General features: G+C 40.5%; 1 protein-coding gene across 2 annotated transcripts in view; it reads right to left on the reverse strand.

Moving 5' to 3' along the window:
• LOC109917230 (teneurin-2-like) overlaps positions 1-16,766 on the reverse strand; it is a 766,679-nt gene that overhangs the window by 55,418 nt on the left and 694,495 nt on the right. For both annotated transcript variants that reach the window (XM_048603631.1, XM_048603632.1), the window contains one exon: positions 14,786-15,053. In XM_048603631.1, coding sequence (XP_048459588.1) covers positions 14,786-15,053 — 268 coding nt within the window. The remainder of the gene's footprint in view (positions 1-14,785; positions 15,054-16,766) is intronic.

Here is a 16,766-nt window from a genome sequence, read left to right on the forward strand (position 1 = left end):
ATGGCTGCTAGACAACAGGGATTCGAAAGGACAAATGACAGACTTGGAGCATGGTGAGGTGACTGGGGATGAAGACATCAGAAGATTTGGAGCAGAGACAAAGATGTGACACTGCAGTGGGAGACTAGCCTCCACTGTGGAGTTTGGGGATGTTTCATTAAAAGTCAAGATATTGCTACTGTACGTTCAAGGCTAATAAACACATTTTTAGACACTTATGTGAAGTGAATAGTGAATCAAGGGACAGTAGGGAGGAAAGTGGACTTGAGACTGTAGTTAATATTGAAAGGTGGAATAGGCTCAGGTGGCTATTGGAGCTGCTCCTAATTTGATTCCTTAGATGCTTCTTACAGTGAGGCCTTATCTATGAAGGGGCAGACATTTTGCAGGATTATTGGCCTATTGGAAGCAGTCTCCCTGGTGCCTCATGAGGAGCTGCTCCATGCCTGGGTGGAAAAGTTTTGTTGTACTACTATGTGCCAGAAAACAAGTCTTGCAAGCAACAGGGCAATGAAACTTATACCCCTCTCTCTGATCTGTGTCCTCACTTGCCCTAAATTCATCAAAAAATTAGTGAGATTCCTCTCTAAAAAGTAATTACAATTTATATAGAATTATCAACAATTTTGTGCTGTAGATTTGTGTTGGTTGGGTAACACATTCATATAATGTAGCTCACAATCCCTCTACACACCAGCATAATTTCTCAGTCCTACAGAGACCGTAAAATCCACCTCCTGCTACACTGTTCACACTGAGAACATTCTTTGGAGACGTGCCACCCAGCAGTTGGGAGTTAGATTCAAAATAAGATCACTGGGGTGAGAAGAATGCTGCTTTCAAATCATGCTGTACAAAATGAATAATAAATAGAGTGCTGTTTACTTTAAGTGAGTTGATGCCTTTGCTAAAATGATTTATTCTTTCACAGGATATTGGCATTGCTAGCTAGATCAGGATTTATTGCCCATCCCTAATTGCCCTTGAGAAAGCATTGATGACCCGCCTTCTTGAACCAATAGGTTCCATGTCGTGTGGGTACACCCACAGTGCTATTAGGAGGGGAGTTCCAGGATTTTAATCTAACAGTAGAAGGTGAGCTGTGAACAACATGCATTACTTCACAAGGATGTTTGATATTGCTTGACATCTGCACTCGCTGTGCGCGTGGCAATGTGCCCGTCAATTGTCTTCCTTCAGCTGAAAGAACTGATCCATCTCTCATCTCAAGGGAAGACTAGGTTTTCACTCTGTAAGTGATTCAAATGAAGCTAGGAATTCTCCCAGCAGGAAAAATCATATTCTAGGGCCAAATGCAATGTTACTCGGCAGCATATGGGGGCGGCAATGGCCTGGAGGTATTATTGCTGGATTGTTAATCCAGAGACCCAGATAACTTTCGTGGGTTTGAAGCCCATCCCAGCAGATGGTGGAATTTGAATTCAATAAAATATCTGGAATTAAGAATCCAATGATGACCATGAACTCATTGTCAATTGTCAGGAAAATCCCAGCTGGTTCATTAATGCCCTATGAGGAAGGAAACTGCCATCTTAACCGGTCATAGGTTTAAGGTGAGAGGGGAAAGATATAAAAGGGACCTGAGCAGCAACTTTTTCACACAGAAGGTGGTGGGTGTCTCGAATGAGTTGCCAGAGGAAGTGATAAAGGTGGGTACAATTACAACATTTAAAAGACATTTGGACAGGTACATGAATAAGGAGGGTTTAGAGGGAAATGGGCCAAATGCAAGCAAATGGTACTCATTCAGTTTAGGGTATCTGGTGGGCATGGACTAGTTGGACAGACGAGTCTGTTTCTGTGCTGTATGGCTCTATGACTCAACACTGAAGGAACAGTAAAAGTCAAAGTCAATGTGCTGTGTCCCTTGGAAGGAAACTTGCAAATGACGGTGTTCCCATGCATCTGCTGTTTTTGTCCTTCTGGGTGGAAGAGGTTTGAAAGGTGCTGCCAAAGAAGCCTGGATCAATTATTGCTGTGCATTTTGTGAATGGTGCAAACTGTGCATTAATAGTGGAGAGAGTAAATGTTGAAGGTGGTGCCAATCAAGCATGCTTTTTGTTGATGGCTGTGTCAAGTTTCTTAATTACTGTTGAAATTGCACTCAACCAGGAAAATGGATCCATCACATTCCTGACTTGTGCTTCACAGATAGTGGGTAGGCTCTGGACAGTCAGGAGATGAGTTACTCAAGTGAACATTCTTAACCTTTTACCTCCTTTTGTAGCCAGATTAGTCAAGTTCAGTTTCTGGTGAACAGTAACCCTGAGGACACAATGGGACAAATGGCCTCCTTGTGCACTGTAGCAATTCTATGATTCTGTTTCGAGTGGTGGATTCAGCGAAGGTAATGTCATTGAATAAATACAAACATATGAAGGTCAAGGGGTGATAGTTTCTCTCTTGTTGAGAATGGTCTTTATCTGGTATTGTGTGGCACGACTATAACGATTGGACCATAAGATATAAGAACAGAATTAGGCCATTCAGCCCATTGATTATGCTCTATTTTTCGATCTTGGCTGATCCCATTCTCCTGCCTACTCTCTGTAACATTGCATCCCCTTACTAATCAACAATCTATCGACCTTTGTCTTAAATATACTCAATGACTTGGCCTCCACAACTGTCTGTGGCAATGGGTTCCAGAGATTCACCATCCTCTAGCTAAAGAAATTCCTCCTCATTTCAGTTCTGAAGGGTCATCTCTTCACTCTGAGGCTGTGCCCTTAGGTCTTAGTCTCTCTTACTAGTGGAAACCTCAATCCCATATTCACTCTATCCAGGTCTCTCTGTATTCTGTTAAGTTTCAAGGAAAGCCCCCCTCATCTTTCTAAACTCCAGCATATACAGATCCACAGTCCTCAACCACTCCTCATATCACAAGCCCTTCATTCCTGGAATCATTCTTGTAAACTTAGTCTGGAACCCCTCCAACCCCAGTACATTCTTCCTTAGATATAGCCCAAACTAATCACAACATTCCAAGTGCAGTCAGAACAGAGCCACAGCCTCAGGAGTATATTTCTGCTGTTGTATTCGCACCCTCTTGAAATGAATTCTAATATTGCATTTGCCTTCCTTTCTGCCAACTGAACCTACATGTTAACCTTAAGAGAATTCTGAACTATGACTCCCAAGTCCCTCTGTGCTTCAGATTTACAAAACCTTTCCCTAATTAGAAAATAATCTACCCCTCTATTCTTCTACCAAAGTGCATAACCTCACACTTTCCCACATTCTATTCTATCTGCCACATCTTTGCCCATTCTCTAGCCTGTCCAGGTCCTTCTGAAGCCTCACTGCATTCTCAACACTACCTGTCCCTTCGCCTATCTTTGTACCATCCACAAACTTAAATCACAATTCCATCAGTTCCTTCGCCCCAATCATTAACATATAATCTGAGTATTTGTGGTCCCAACACTGACCCCTGTGGAACTCCACCAGTCACCGGCTGCCATCATTAAAAACACCCCTTTATCACTACACTCTGCCTTCTGCCAGTCAACCAATCCTCTATCCATGCCAATACCTTGCCCTAACACAATGGGCTCTTATTTTGCTTAGCAGCCTCCTGTGCGGCACTTTGTCAAAGGCCTTCTGGAAATCCAAGTTGATCACGTCCACTGACTCTCCTTTGTCTAACTTGCTGAATGTTGTTTGCCGTTATCAGTTCAAGCCTGAATAGTAACCAGGTTGTCTTGCATTTGGAAATAGACTGCTTCAGTATCTGATGAGTAATAAATGGTGTTGAACATTGTGCAATCACCAGCAAACATGCCCACTTTTGATTTTATGGTGAAGATGTAGTTTTTGATGAAGCATTACTTGCAACAATGTCCCAGGAGTGAGGTAATTGACATCAAATGATCATAACATGGGGAGGCCGTGGCATTGAGGAATGGTTTGCCAAGCTACTCAGTTGTCAATAAATTCTGGCCCAGCCAGTAATGTTGACATCCCATGAACAAATCAAATTCCTTTATGCCAGACATGATTCCCAACAATGGAAAGTTTTCGTCTTGATTCCCATTGACTGCAGGTTTGCTTATTGATACTCCACTCGGTCAAATGCAGCCTTGATGTCAAGAGTAATCACACTCAACTCACTTCAGTCCAGTCCTCTTGCTCATTATTAGACGAAGAATGTAATGAGGTCAGAAACTGATTGGCCCTGCTGGAACTAAATCTGAACATCAGTGAGATGATTGCTAAGTATGTGCTTGTTGATAGCACTGTTGACAATGCTTTCTAACACATTGCTGTGAGAAAATAGTGGCAAAAAATTATTTTTTATGTGTGCATCAACATGCTTGTCATTAATATTGTAATTTCCTGTTTTGCTAAACTTCTCAGCCCTCTTCCCGACAGAATTCATTCTGACTTTGGTAACTGAGCGAAACAACCGATATCAAGATTCCAGAGTTAATGAATCAAACTAACAGCAAATCAATAATTTTGCAGGTTTCCTTACACAAATTGCCCTTTCCTGTCCATCAACATTATTAACCTTGTAAGAATGGGTAAAATGTCAACAACTAACCAGATTCATCTTTCTCACTTACGTGGGAGAAATTCAATTCATGTCAATTTCTGGCTCGAGATGGGTGTTGCTAAGATTGTGAGCTATAGGTTCCAGCAGGACCTCCTTTTATAACTTATCAATATGGTTACTTAGGAATTTTGACTGGCTCTGATGTCAAGCTGGTCAGTAGTTAGATGTAGCATGTGTTAGTTGGGTGTTTGAGGTAGAGGGGGTGGGAGTGGGGGGAGTTTGAAAATTCACATGTAGATGGTCACTCCAGGCAGGGAGTAGCCTCTGGCAATTCAGTGCAGGTAAGTTTGGCATTGCTGATTGATCTGACTCTACAGGAATTAAACTATATAAATGGTTTGCGATATCCTTTTTGTGGGTGGCCTTTAGCGATCCATTTAAGAATCAATTGTTCAGTCTCTGAAGTGCCGTATAATTAATATTATTACCCCAAGTTGTGTATTGAAGTAAGTGACACTGTATCCTGAGAAGTTATTAGCTTTCAATTTGCTCACAAGAGAACACACCCCAAAATTCTACTTCCGAACAAACATTTCATCAAAACACAGACAGGATGAGGTGAATTCTCACCTCCTGCCACCTCTAAGGAGCATGACCACCTTTCTTTTCCCCACTACAAGCATTTCAAAGTGGCTGCTAATGCACAGGCTGAAGGTGGCAGTATGAGCTTCAGTTTCAGCTGCTTCTTCTGTCAAAATCAAAGCGAGAGCAAGAATACTGATTTTTATCCATTCCTCACGTAACTAAACTGACCTTTGTCTGCAGCTATGCTGAAGGGAACACAAGATTGATCTGGCAGCAAGTGAATGCACAGAACAAGCAGTTGTGGGTAAAGAAAAGCATCATTTTGATAAATATGACATCAAAAGAGACATGCAGCCAAATCTGTTGTTAAACTCAAGCCGATTAGCAATTTAATTTTGAGCCAATAATCACATTTTTGGAACTGTTATCCTCCCAACATGAACCCGTAATCCCATCGCCCACGAACACAATGAGTTAAGTAGCCTTCAATTATGTTAAAGGTTAACACTGACATATTGCTGCAGATAAAGCATTAATAGGTTGACTTCTATGAATTTTCGTGCTTGTGTTGTTTAAGTAGTGTGTTCCTTTGACATGAGAAAAACCTGTTTGGTGTGAAAGAGCTGAAATAAACATGTACTGTTAAGCCAAGGTAAATAAAGGCTTACATTTAGTAGCGCCCATCGTGACCTCAAAAAGTCCCAAAGTGCTTTGCAGATAATGAAGTGCCTGTGAAGTAGTTATTGTAGCAGAAATATAGGAAACACAGAGGACAATTTGTACATAGCAAGATCCTATAGGCTATAATATGATGATGACCAGATGATTTTTTTTAAGTAACATTAGTTTTGGATAAATATCAGCCAGAACACCAAGGTGAATTCTCCACCTTTGCTTCAAAACAGCCATACAATCTTTTATATCGCCTGAGAGAGCTGACTCGGTTTAACATCTCATCAGAAGTGGCACTTTGACAGTGAACTACTCCCTCAATACTGCGCTGTGCTTTATCACATTTGGTGTTCAAGTCTTTAGAGTTGGGCTTGAAACCAAGGATAAAAGGCTAAAATGCTGCCACTAATCCATACTTGATGAAGGAAGTCTATAGACGATCCCACTCAGATTAATTCAGTTTCTTCAAATAATTCACAAGCAGGTTATGTTACACCATGAATCAATCAGCACTCATTCACACATAAATGTTTATACAACAAAATAATAATTCAACCATAAATATACAATTATACATAATTTAAATTTTACATATTGACTTTTTATGTACTGATGGTATATCACAGCATTTAAATATCCCAATTTCTACTTCTCTCCTGTATAACAGCTGCAGTTGATTTTGAGTTGGATTATTTTGAGCTATTGTATTTGACAATTAAAATCTCAGAAATTACTTAATTCACCCTGCCAAACAACCCATTTGAAAATAAAATTACACTTCTCTTTTGCTGTGATCTCTTTCTGATGTTACGTTTACAACTCTGCATATTGCTTCTGGGTATTGAAGCTGTAAAAATGTTATAATGAAGGGTGCATTTTACAGCAGTCAGACCAGTAACTGCACACGCATTATCTGAAAATGTGCTATAGGTTTCTTTTTTCAATAGTTGCATCTTATTCTCTGACCAAAATAACTTTCACAGTGACTGGCCAGCATCCCATATTGGCTAAACAAGCTGTGCTGGCCAGCAGGTGATCAGCAAGCGTGCTGCATCTGACAGAAATATTTACATAGTCATTGTAGCCTCTCATCTCCAGAGGCACAGTAACCACTGGGTAGCCTACTTTTCTCTATTGACCTAGTCTCATTGCACAGCTGGGGCACAAGACAAAGCAACAGAAATAGACGTGCTGGGTTTCCACTCTATCTGCCCATACATTATTGCCTGAAGCATTTTGGGATGCTCTTCAACATTAAAGGCAGTAGACAATCACAAAACACACCTTTCTGGCACCTAAAGACATTGCTGGGAACAGACAAGAGGCTCATGACTATATGATTGTGGTGACATACATGACATTGTTATGCCCCCCCACCAGACAATGCTATTTTTTCATCTCTGCCTGCTGGACAATCACCAATTCTTGATGCTGCCCACCAAATATTGCTGGTAGAAGAGGTGGCCACTTTTGAGTGGACATGAAAGGGATTCTCTATAGCTGTTACTGAAAGCTGGAGGCAGGTTTGGCAAATACTTGTGGATTTTGAGGCTTGAATGTATTTATAATTAATGTCTCTCCTGCGGTGAAAGATTTTGTCACAGGACTGATTCTTCCTTTCTCAACACATCCATTCCTTCCCTTTTAAGGTGCTGCTGCAAGCAGGTATCAATACCAGCTGCACTGTTAGATTTCCCACCCGCTGATCTTTGAGCTGGCAGCTCACTCAATTAATTTAAATTAGACCTCACCATGTAAATGGCTGGTTGGCTCCATGCCAACTCTCAGGTGGGCCTAGGCCATGTCTTGCCTATTGCCTGTCTGATTAAATTCACCTTCTCCTGTCTTTTTAGGTCAGTCCTGGACCTGAAAAAAACAGCCCTTTTTTTTGTTGCAAGTCAGTAATGTGAATACATCGTGGCATTGTAAAGATTATCATTCCATTTCCAAATTTCAGTTTGTTCTGCTGCATATTCAAAGCGCCAATGTAAAAATCTACAGCCTTATTTTGAAATGCAGTTCATCTCCAACGCAATGTGCAATTACCCCTCTCTAATTAGTGCTGTTGAAATATTTGTGTCTTCCTGTTTGTTTCCCTGCCTCTGAAAAAAAATATTATTGGGTAAATAAAACCTGACAGTGAGGGTACCAGGAGAAAGTGTCCTATGATTCTTTCAGTTGAAGTCATAAAACGTAAACCCACAGTGCTTCAAATATGGAATTCAGTTCCTGACTCAACTTCCTTTTTAGAATTATTTTAGTTGAAAATAATGTATTACATTCTTTTAAATAATTTCTTCAGATACCCTTGACTGTCAGTTAAACTAAACATAGGGTTAAAATGAAAGTTCAGATGTTGGTCTTGAGATCCAAGTCACCATTGCATGTTAACAATGATGAAACAATAATAGTAAGGCCGTGCATGGTTGGAAACATTCTGAGTCTTACACTGACAACAGGGCTGGATTTTTGGCAGAGTCATGCAGATTCTTAGAGACCTTTTAAAAACAACCATTGGGACCCAAATTTGGAAGTTCACAACCCTGACAGATCCCATGCTTTCCGGAGTGAGAGAGTGGCAGTACGGTGAATCACAAAAGTGGTAAACCTGAATTCAGTGGAGCCATTTGAAATTAACGCTGATTTCATACAGACTTCATTTTTGCTTTTCCGGGGGCTTTAACACAGAAGTGGGAGTCATAACTTATGGAGTAGTCATAAATGCTCTTGAAACGTGGATAAGGTCTGTTTGTTTGTTATGATCCAGATCTATTTAAATCCTCAGCCCTTGAATGAAACATATGCAAAATTGGCTGAAGCCACCAGTTAGAATTAAAAAGTATCTGGCTGCTGGACTGCTCAGATTCACAGCACATCTTGTGTAGGTTTGAAAAAAATCATCATATTTTTGTATTGTTTCAATAGAGTTCATCGTTGATATTTCCCAAAAAATGTCACCACAGCTAAAGTCTGTGTGCTGAATGGAGTTCCAAATGTTCCAAAAACACTTGTCGCAACAGGCATTCTGAGTTCATGGTTTGATTGGCAATTTAAAGGACTATTAAGGGATTAGACATTTTTGATATAGATACTGTGTGGAAGTTTGTTTTTAAAACAGATTCAACATCTAAGGCGATGGGGGTGAAATTACAAACCCTTGAATGGGCTTGATGTGTGAGATTTCTTTTTTGATAATCGTGAATATGACTTCTAACAGACTGTAGAAGTTTAATTTATATTCATCTCCACTTGGTTCCTTACTGCTGCCATTGTCGATATTGGGGCGATGGTGGTGGCATTAGCATATAACTTAGCATGGGGGTATTAGTTGGCATGGAGAGGCCAAGCAAGATATGAATTGGTCTTGAGGTCATGGAGGAAACATGAAGGTATGGGGGTACAGTTGGGCATTGTGGGGGCAACAGGTCATCAGTTGACATGGAAAAAGCCTATGAGGTGTACCAAGGCTGAAAAACATTCATGAATGTGAAAAAAGTAAAGTTGTGATAGTCTTTCCAGACTATAGGGCTGCTCTCTCATTAGAGAGAGACAAATGCTTCAAATACAATTGCAACATAGTTTCTGAAAACTGAGTAGGGACTTCTATCCCACCTGTCTCAGCATTCTCTACCCTGTGATCATCAATGATCTGCTTCTTCTGTAAGCCTGCCCTGTTCTATCCTGTACTGCTTCCCTGGAATAACTATTTCATATATAGGAGACCTTCAAACCAACTAAGGTTGTAACAATTTAAGAACATAGAAAAAGGAGCAGAAGACCATATGACTCTTCAAATCTGCTCTATCATTCAATATGACCATGACTAATCATGGACTTCATTTCCACTTTCTTTTTTTGATCCTCATCTCTCTTGATTTCCTCAGCAATTAAAAATTTGCCTATCTCTGCTTTAAATATTGAGTGATTTGTTTATTGTCACTGTACCGAAATACAGTGAAAAGCTTTGTTTATGAGTGGTACAGGCAGATCACAGTAAGCAAAGGATGTACAGATCAAAAATACTTAGACATGGCATATAGGGCATGCGCTAGGTGAGATCAACATTAGCAAGATCTGCATTATTTGAGGCTAGAGTCCATTCATCAGTCTGATAATGGCTGGAAAGAAGCTGTTCCTGTACCTGCTTGTGCATGTGTTCAGGTTTCTGACGGAAGAGGTTGTAGGAGGTCGTTATCAGTGCGCGGTGGATCTTTGATGATATTGGTAGTCTTTCTGTAGCAGCGAGCCATGTAAATGGAGTCTATAGATGGAAGGTTGGCTTTCGTGATGGTCTGGGCTGTGCACACCACCTTCTGTAGTCTTTTACGGTCCTGGGCAGAGCAGTTGCCATACCTGGCCGTTATGCTTCCGGACAGTATGCTTTCAATTGTGCATCTGCAGAAGTTGGTGAGGGACCTTATGGAAATGCCAAATTTCCTGAGCCGCCTGAGGAAGAAGAGGCATTGTTGTGCCTTCTTGACTGTCATGTCTATGGGGGAAGTCCAGGACAGATTGTCAGTTATTGTCACTCCAAGGAACTTGATGCGCTTCACCCTCTCAACCTCAGTTCAATTGATATGGATGGGGGTGTGTTCTCCTCCTTTCTTTCTGAAGTCAATGATCAGTTCTTTAGTTTTTCCAACGTTGAGAGATAGATTGTTTGCATTGCACCACATCACCAAGCCCTCTATCTCCCTTCTGTAGTTTGACTTGTCATTGTTAGATATTCGTCCCACTGTGGCGGTGTCGTCAGCAAACTTGTAGATGGGGCTCGTTTGGAATTTAGTAAATATTCAATGATGCCACAAAAACAACCCTTTTGAGCTGCAAATACTAATAATTTACAACTGTTTGTATGAATAAATTTCTCCTCATGAGCCCAAATTTATTCTGAAACTATGTCCCTTTGTTCTAGATTGCACAGCCATCAGAAACAATGCCTCAACACATTCCCTGTCAAGTCACTTTTTAATCTTGAACATTTCAATAAGATCACTTCTCAATCCTCTAACCCAGAGAATACAGCCTTAATTTCTTCAACCAGTCACTATTGGACAACTCTCAACCCAGGGACCAATCTAGTAAACTGTCCCTATAATGTCTCCAACACAAGTATATCCTCTCTTAAATAAAGAGACCAGACCGGACACAGTATTTCAAGTTGGTGTCACCAAAGCTCTGTACATTTACAACACAAACTTTTTATTCTTGTTTTCCAATCTCCAGACAGGAAAAGTCATTATGTAATTTGCTTTCCTCATTACTTATTTCATCAGCATGCCAACATTTTGTGTTCTTTGTGCAAGTATACTCAAGTCTTTTGGCACACCAATACTTGCAAGTTTCGTGCCTTTTATAAATCAGTTTTTCTATTTTTATCATCAAAATGAATAACATCGCATTTCCCCACACATTATACTCTATCTAGTACCTTATTTCCCATTCAGTTATATTTTCTGCCTTTCTGTGTCCTCCTCACAGCTTGAATTTTCACATAGTTTTGGATTGCAACAAACATTACTCTATCTCTTTGTCTACATCAGTTGTATAGATTACAAAAAGCAGAAACATGGCACTGATTGTTGTGGCACTATACTTGTCACAGTGTGCCAAGTTGAAAATGCTTTTCTTTCCTTACTCTTTCCTTCCTGTATGTTAACTAACTCACTTCCTCCATCAGTGACACACAGTAACTTTTAAAAATTCTTTTTAATTCTTTCTTGGGATTCGGGCATTCCTGGTTAGGCCAGTATTTACTGCCTATTTGAGTTACCCTCTAGAAGATTGTGGTGAGCTGCTTTCTCGAACTGTTGCAGTCTATTTGGTGTAGGTATAACCACAATGCCATTAGAGAACAAACTCCTGTAGTTGATCCAGTGGTAATAAAGGAACAGTGACATATTTTCAAGTCAGAATGGTGAGTGGCTTGGAAGAGAAATTGCAATGGTGGTGTTCCCATGTATTTGCTGCTCTTGGCTTTCTGAATGGCAATGATTCCAGGTTTGAAGAGCTCTGTGTAAGGAGCTATGGTGAATTTCTACAATGCATCTTGTTGATGGTACACACTACTGCAATTGACCATCGATGGTGGAGGGAATGAATTTTTTTTCTTTATTCATTCACGGGATAAGAGTGTCACTGGCTAGGCAGCATTTATTGCCCATCCCTAATTGCCCAGAAGGCAGTTAAGAGTCAACCACATTGCTGTTGGTTTGGAGTCACATGTAGGCCAGACCAGGTAAGGATGGCAGTTTCCTTCCCTAAAGGGCATTAGTGAACCAGATGAGTTTTTCCGACAATCAACAATGGATTCATTGTCATCATTAGATTCTTAATTCCAGATTTTTTTATTAATTGAATTCAAATTCCACCATCTACCGTGGCGGGATTCGAACCAAGGTCCCCAGAACATTATCTGGGTCTCTGGATTAACAGTCCAGCAATAATACCACTAGGCCATCACCTCCCCATATGTTTGTGGATGTATTGCAAATAAATAGAATTTCTTTGTTCTGGATGATGTCAAGCTTTTTCAGTGTTTTTGGAACAGCACTGACCCAGGTAAATGGGGAATATTCCATCATTGTCTTAAGTTGTGAGTTTAAGATGGTGGCCTGGCTTTGGGGAGTTATGAGGTGAGTTACCCACTGCGGGATTTCTAACCTGCTCTTGTAGCCACTGTATTTATGTGGCTAGCCCAGTTCAGTTTCTGATCAGGAGTTATCTTCAGGATGTTGCTAGTGTGGCATTTAATAATGGTAATGCTATTGGATATCAAGAAGTAATGACTAGATTCTCTTTAGTTAGTAATGATCATTGCTTGGCCCAACAACATTGAGGTACAACTGTTACTTGCCACTCGTTAGCCCAAACTTGGATATTGTCCACATCTTGTTACATTTGACATGGACTACTTCAGTATCTGAGGAGCTGTAAATAGTTCTGAACATTGTGCAACCATCAGTGGACATCCCCACTTCTGACCTTATGAAGGAGGGAAAGTCATTGATGAAGGAGCTGAAGATGGTTAGGCCTTGGACACTAGCCTGAGAAACTTCCGCAGAAATATCCTGGAGCTGAGATGAATAACCTTCAGCAACCAGAACCATCTTTCTTTGTGCCAAGTATGATTGCAACTAGTGGCAAATTTGCCCCGATTCCCGCTTACTCCAGTTCTGCTAGGGCTCTTCAATGCCACACTCAGTCAAATGCTGCCTTGATGTCAAGGATTGTCACTCTGCTCTCACCTCTGGAATTCAGCTATTTCTTCCGTGTTTGAACTAAGACTATACTAAGGTCAGAAGCCAAGTGACACTGGAGGAACCCAAGGGAACACCAATGAGCAGGTTACTGCTTGATAGCACTGTTAACTACATTTTCTGTCACTTTATTGATGATCAACAGTCATACAATCATAGAATCATAGAATCCCTACAGTCCGGAAACAGGCCCTTTGGCCCAACAAGTCCACACTGACCCTAGGAGCATCCCATCCAGACCCATACCCCTATAACCCACCTAATCTACACATCCAGAACACTACGGGCAATTTAGCATGGTCAATCCTGACTGATGAGGTGGCATTAGCTGGCTTGGATTTACTCTGCTTTTTCTGTATGGGATGGACCTGACCCATTTTTCACATTATCAGGTAGATATCAGTGTTGTAGCTGTCCTGGAACAGATCAGCTAGAGTTGTGACAAGTTCTGGAGCATATATCTTTAGTATTACTACTGGAATGTTGTCAGGGCCCATAGCCTTTGCTGCACCAAGTGATTCAAGCTGTTTCTTGATATCGCGTGGAAGGAAGTGAATTGGCTGAAACCTGGAATCTGTGATGCTGGGTATCTCTGGAGGGGGCCATCTACAAAATGCACTGCAGCAATTTACCAAGGTTCTTTGACAATGTCTTTCAAACCTGTGGCCTCTGGCAGCAGATGCGTGGGAACTTCAAAACCAACTCCCCATCTTGGGACTATGCTGCAATTCCTTCATTGTTACTGGGTTAAAATCAGCAACTCCCTTCCCTTGGAGGTGACAAAACAACAGGGAGGCATTCAAGATAACACAGTGTGGAGATGAAGGTACACAGCAGGCCAGGCAGCATCAGAGGAGCAAGAAAGTTGATGTTTCGGGTCGGGACATTTCTTCCAAAGAAGAAGGGTCCCATCCCAAAATATCAACTTTCCTGCTCTTCTAATGCTGCCTGGCCTGCTGTGTGCCTCCAGCTCCACACTGTGTTATCTCTGACTCCAGCACCTGCAGTTCTTACTATCTCTGAGGGACGTATTCAATCAGCTGCATTCTAACTTTCACATGCCCATGCCTACAAAATCATCACCACTGGCTTGGAAAATTCTGAGCATTATTAAGTCAACAATTTAAATCATCCAGAAATGTTGTCAATAATCTCATTAATGACAAATTCCTCCACTGGAAATAAACAAAATGTGTTATCCATTTAAGAAAGAAAATATAGATGCTTTGTCATCACAATTTCACTAGATTTACTGGTACTTTTGCACTCACTCATTGATCTTGTCTGTAATGTGTACTTTGAGCATATTACTCCAAAACCTAACAATCTGAAACTCTTTCTATTATACAACAGGATATGTTAAGTTATACTACAGCTGCTGTCCAAGTCCTCACTTTTCATACAAAGGTGCAATCTCTCCTATGCTACAAAGTGCAGTCCAACAACACAATGACTAATTCCACAGCAAATTAAATTTGCAAATTTTCAAATGGAAACTAGCCCACTCACCATGCATTATATAAAGTAACAGTTATACCAAAGGATAGCCAGGGATGTGAGTACAGCAGTTAGATGTCAAAAACTGCAGCGATGTGCTACATTAACCCGGTTGATGATGTTATGGTCTTAAACTTCACAATCCAGATCAATGACTATACTTTGTGTAACTCACACCAATCAAATTCATTGTGTATTAATGTGAACAAAATTATAGAAGGTGACAAAATAAGAGCAGAATTAAAAATCATACCGACAGCTTCTGAGAGACCGTAGACCTTTTGACTGTAGGCGTCAGTTTTGTCCCATATGTATGTGTAGGCTAGGTTAGGAGATGCATGGAACCATTTCTGAAAGAGATGTCCTTCCACAGCCACCATCAGATGGACCTTAATTAAATTGATTGGCACAATGGATTGAGTCATTGTGACTTTCAAAAGGGACTTGTAGCCAGCAGTACGAGAGCTCAAGTAGCACAACTTCAAGCTGGAGCCTGGGATTTCAACTGCTTCATGTAGAACCTGAATACAAGATAGACATATGATGTAATAACTACACGGTAAAGCAGATACTAAGGACCTAATTTGAAAATTTATGAAATGCAATTTTATTAATGACTCATTATTATCCATTGTTTAATCCAGTACAATTGCCTGTCTACTAACAGCAATTACACTGGATTAGCACAGCCCATTACAAAGCAATATCAAAGAAATCCTTTATGTGCTCTCTCTGCTTAGGTTTAGATCCCTACTGTAATCTATTTAAAGACAGAAGATTTCTTTGCTCTTATTTTATGGCACTGGGGCAATTTTTTTTTCATATTCTCAAATGCTGAACTAGGGATAAGTAAGTTTTTGCAATATTTTCTTTACAAAAATGAATGTTAGCATTAAGTATAAGGAACTGTTGGCTACTTAGTGTAATAAATGTGATTAGGGAAATGAACAATGATCACTGGTGGGTATACACAACTAATTAAGATGCAGGAACATGAGTCTGGTAACCAGAACATGAATTATGTTCCACCATTTAACTCAATCATGAATGATCTGTACAACTGCTCCACTTGCTCCATTTACTTTGAATAGCAAATTCTTTCAAAATTTCTCATGTGGAACTTTGTCTATATGGACAACACCATTTCATGGATGTCAGGAGAGGCCTGCACACTTTACCCTGCAGGCTTCTTCTCTGGGTCTCCAATGAAAATGTATCCCCAACAATTTTCCTCCTTGTGGCCAGCATACCACTCCCTGTCCTGTCCAAAATGCCAGCCACATTCTTTCTAGAAATCCTTGGAAGTCTGTACAACAGTACAAGCTGACAAATTGGTCAAAAGAATAGCAGCAGATCTGAGGGCTGGGAGCAGTTTAGATTTAAATACAGGATGATAAAGGGATTGATTAAGAGGGGTAAAATTGAGTCCAAGAGTAAGATTGCAGGAACATAGAATCTGATTGTAAAAGCTGCTATAGGAATGTGAAGAGAAAAAGATAAATGGAGGTCCCTTGCAGTGAGAAATAGGGAAACTTTTCATGGGGAGCAAAGGGATTGGCAGACTAATTAGATGAGTATCTGTTGTTACAGAGGAAAATGCAATAATGTCCCAAAAATGTCAGTGAACGGATGATCTAGTGAGAGGGAGGAACTTAAGGGAATCACTTTTATTAGGGAAATAGTGTCAGGGAAATTGATGTGATTAGAGAAAGATAAATCCCCAGGGCCTAGTAATCTATATACCAAATTACTTATGGAAATGGCCTGAGAAATAATGGATCCATTAGTGGTCATCTTTCAAGATTCTACAGATTCTGGAAGAGTTTCTATTTAAAAAAAAATGGTCTGACAATGGGGATAATGCTCGAGTCCATTGTAAAAGACTTAATGGCAGAGCACTTGGAAAACAGTGTCAGGATCAGACAGAGTCAACATGGATTTCCAAAAGAGAGATCATGCTTGACAAATCTACTGGAATTTTTTCAGGAAGCAACTAGTAGAGTTGATAAGGGGGAGCCTATGAGTGTGGTTTATTTGGGCCTTCAGAAACCTTTCAATAAGGTCCCACAAAAGACATCAGCATGTAAACTAAAGCACAGGAGATTACGGGAAGTATACTGACATGGAGTGAGAACAAGGTGTAGAGCTGGATGAACACAGCAGGCCAAGCAGCATCATAGGAGCAGGAAGGCTGACGTTTCGGGCCTAGACCTTTCTGATGAAGGGTCTAGGCC

The sequence above is a fragment of the Rhincodon typus genome, chromosome 12 (assembly GCF_021869965.1).
Source record: "Rhincodon typus isolate 14 chromosome 12, sRhiTyp1.1, whole genome shotgun sequence".
Taxonomy (NCBI): domain Eukaryota; kingdom Metazoa; phylum Chordata; class Chondrichthyes; order Orectolobiformes; family Rhincodontidae; genus Rhincodon; species Rhincodon typus.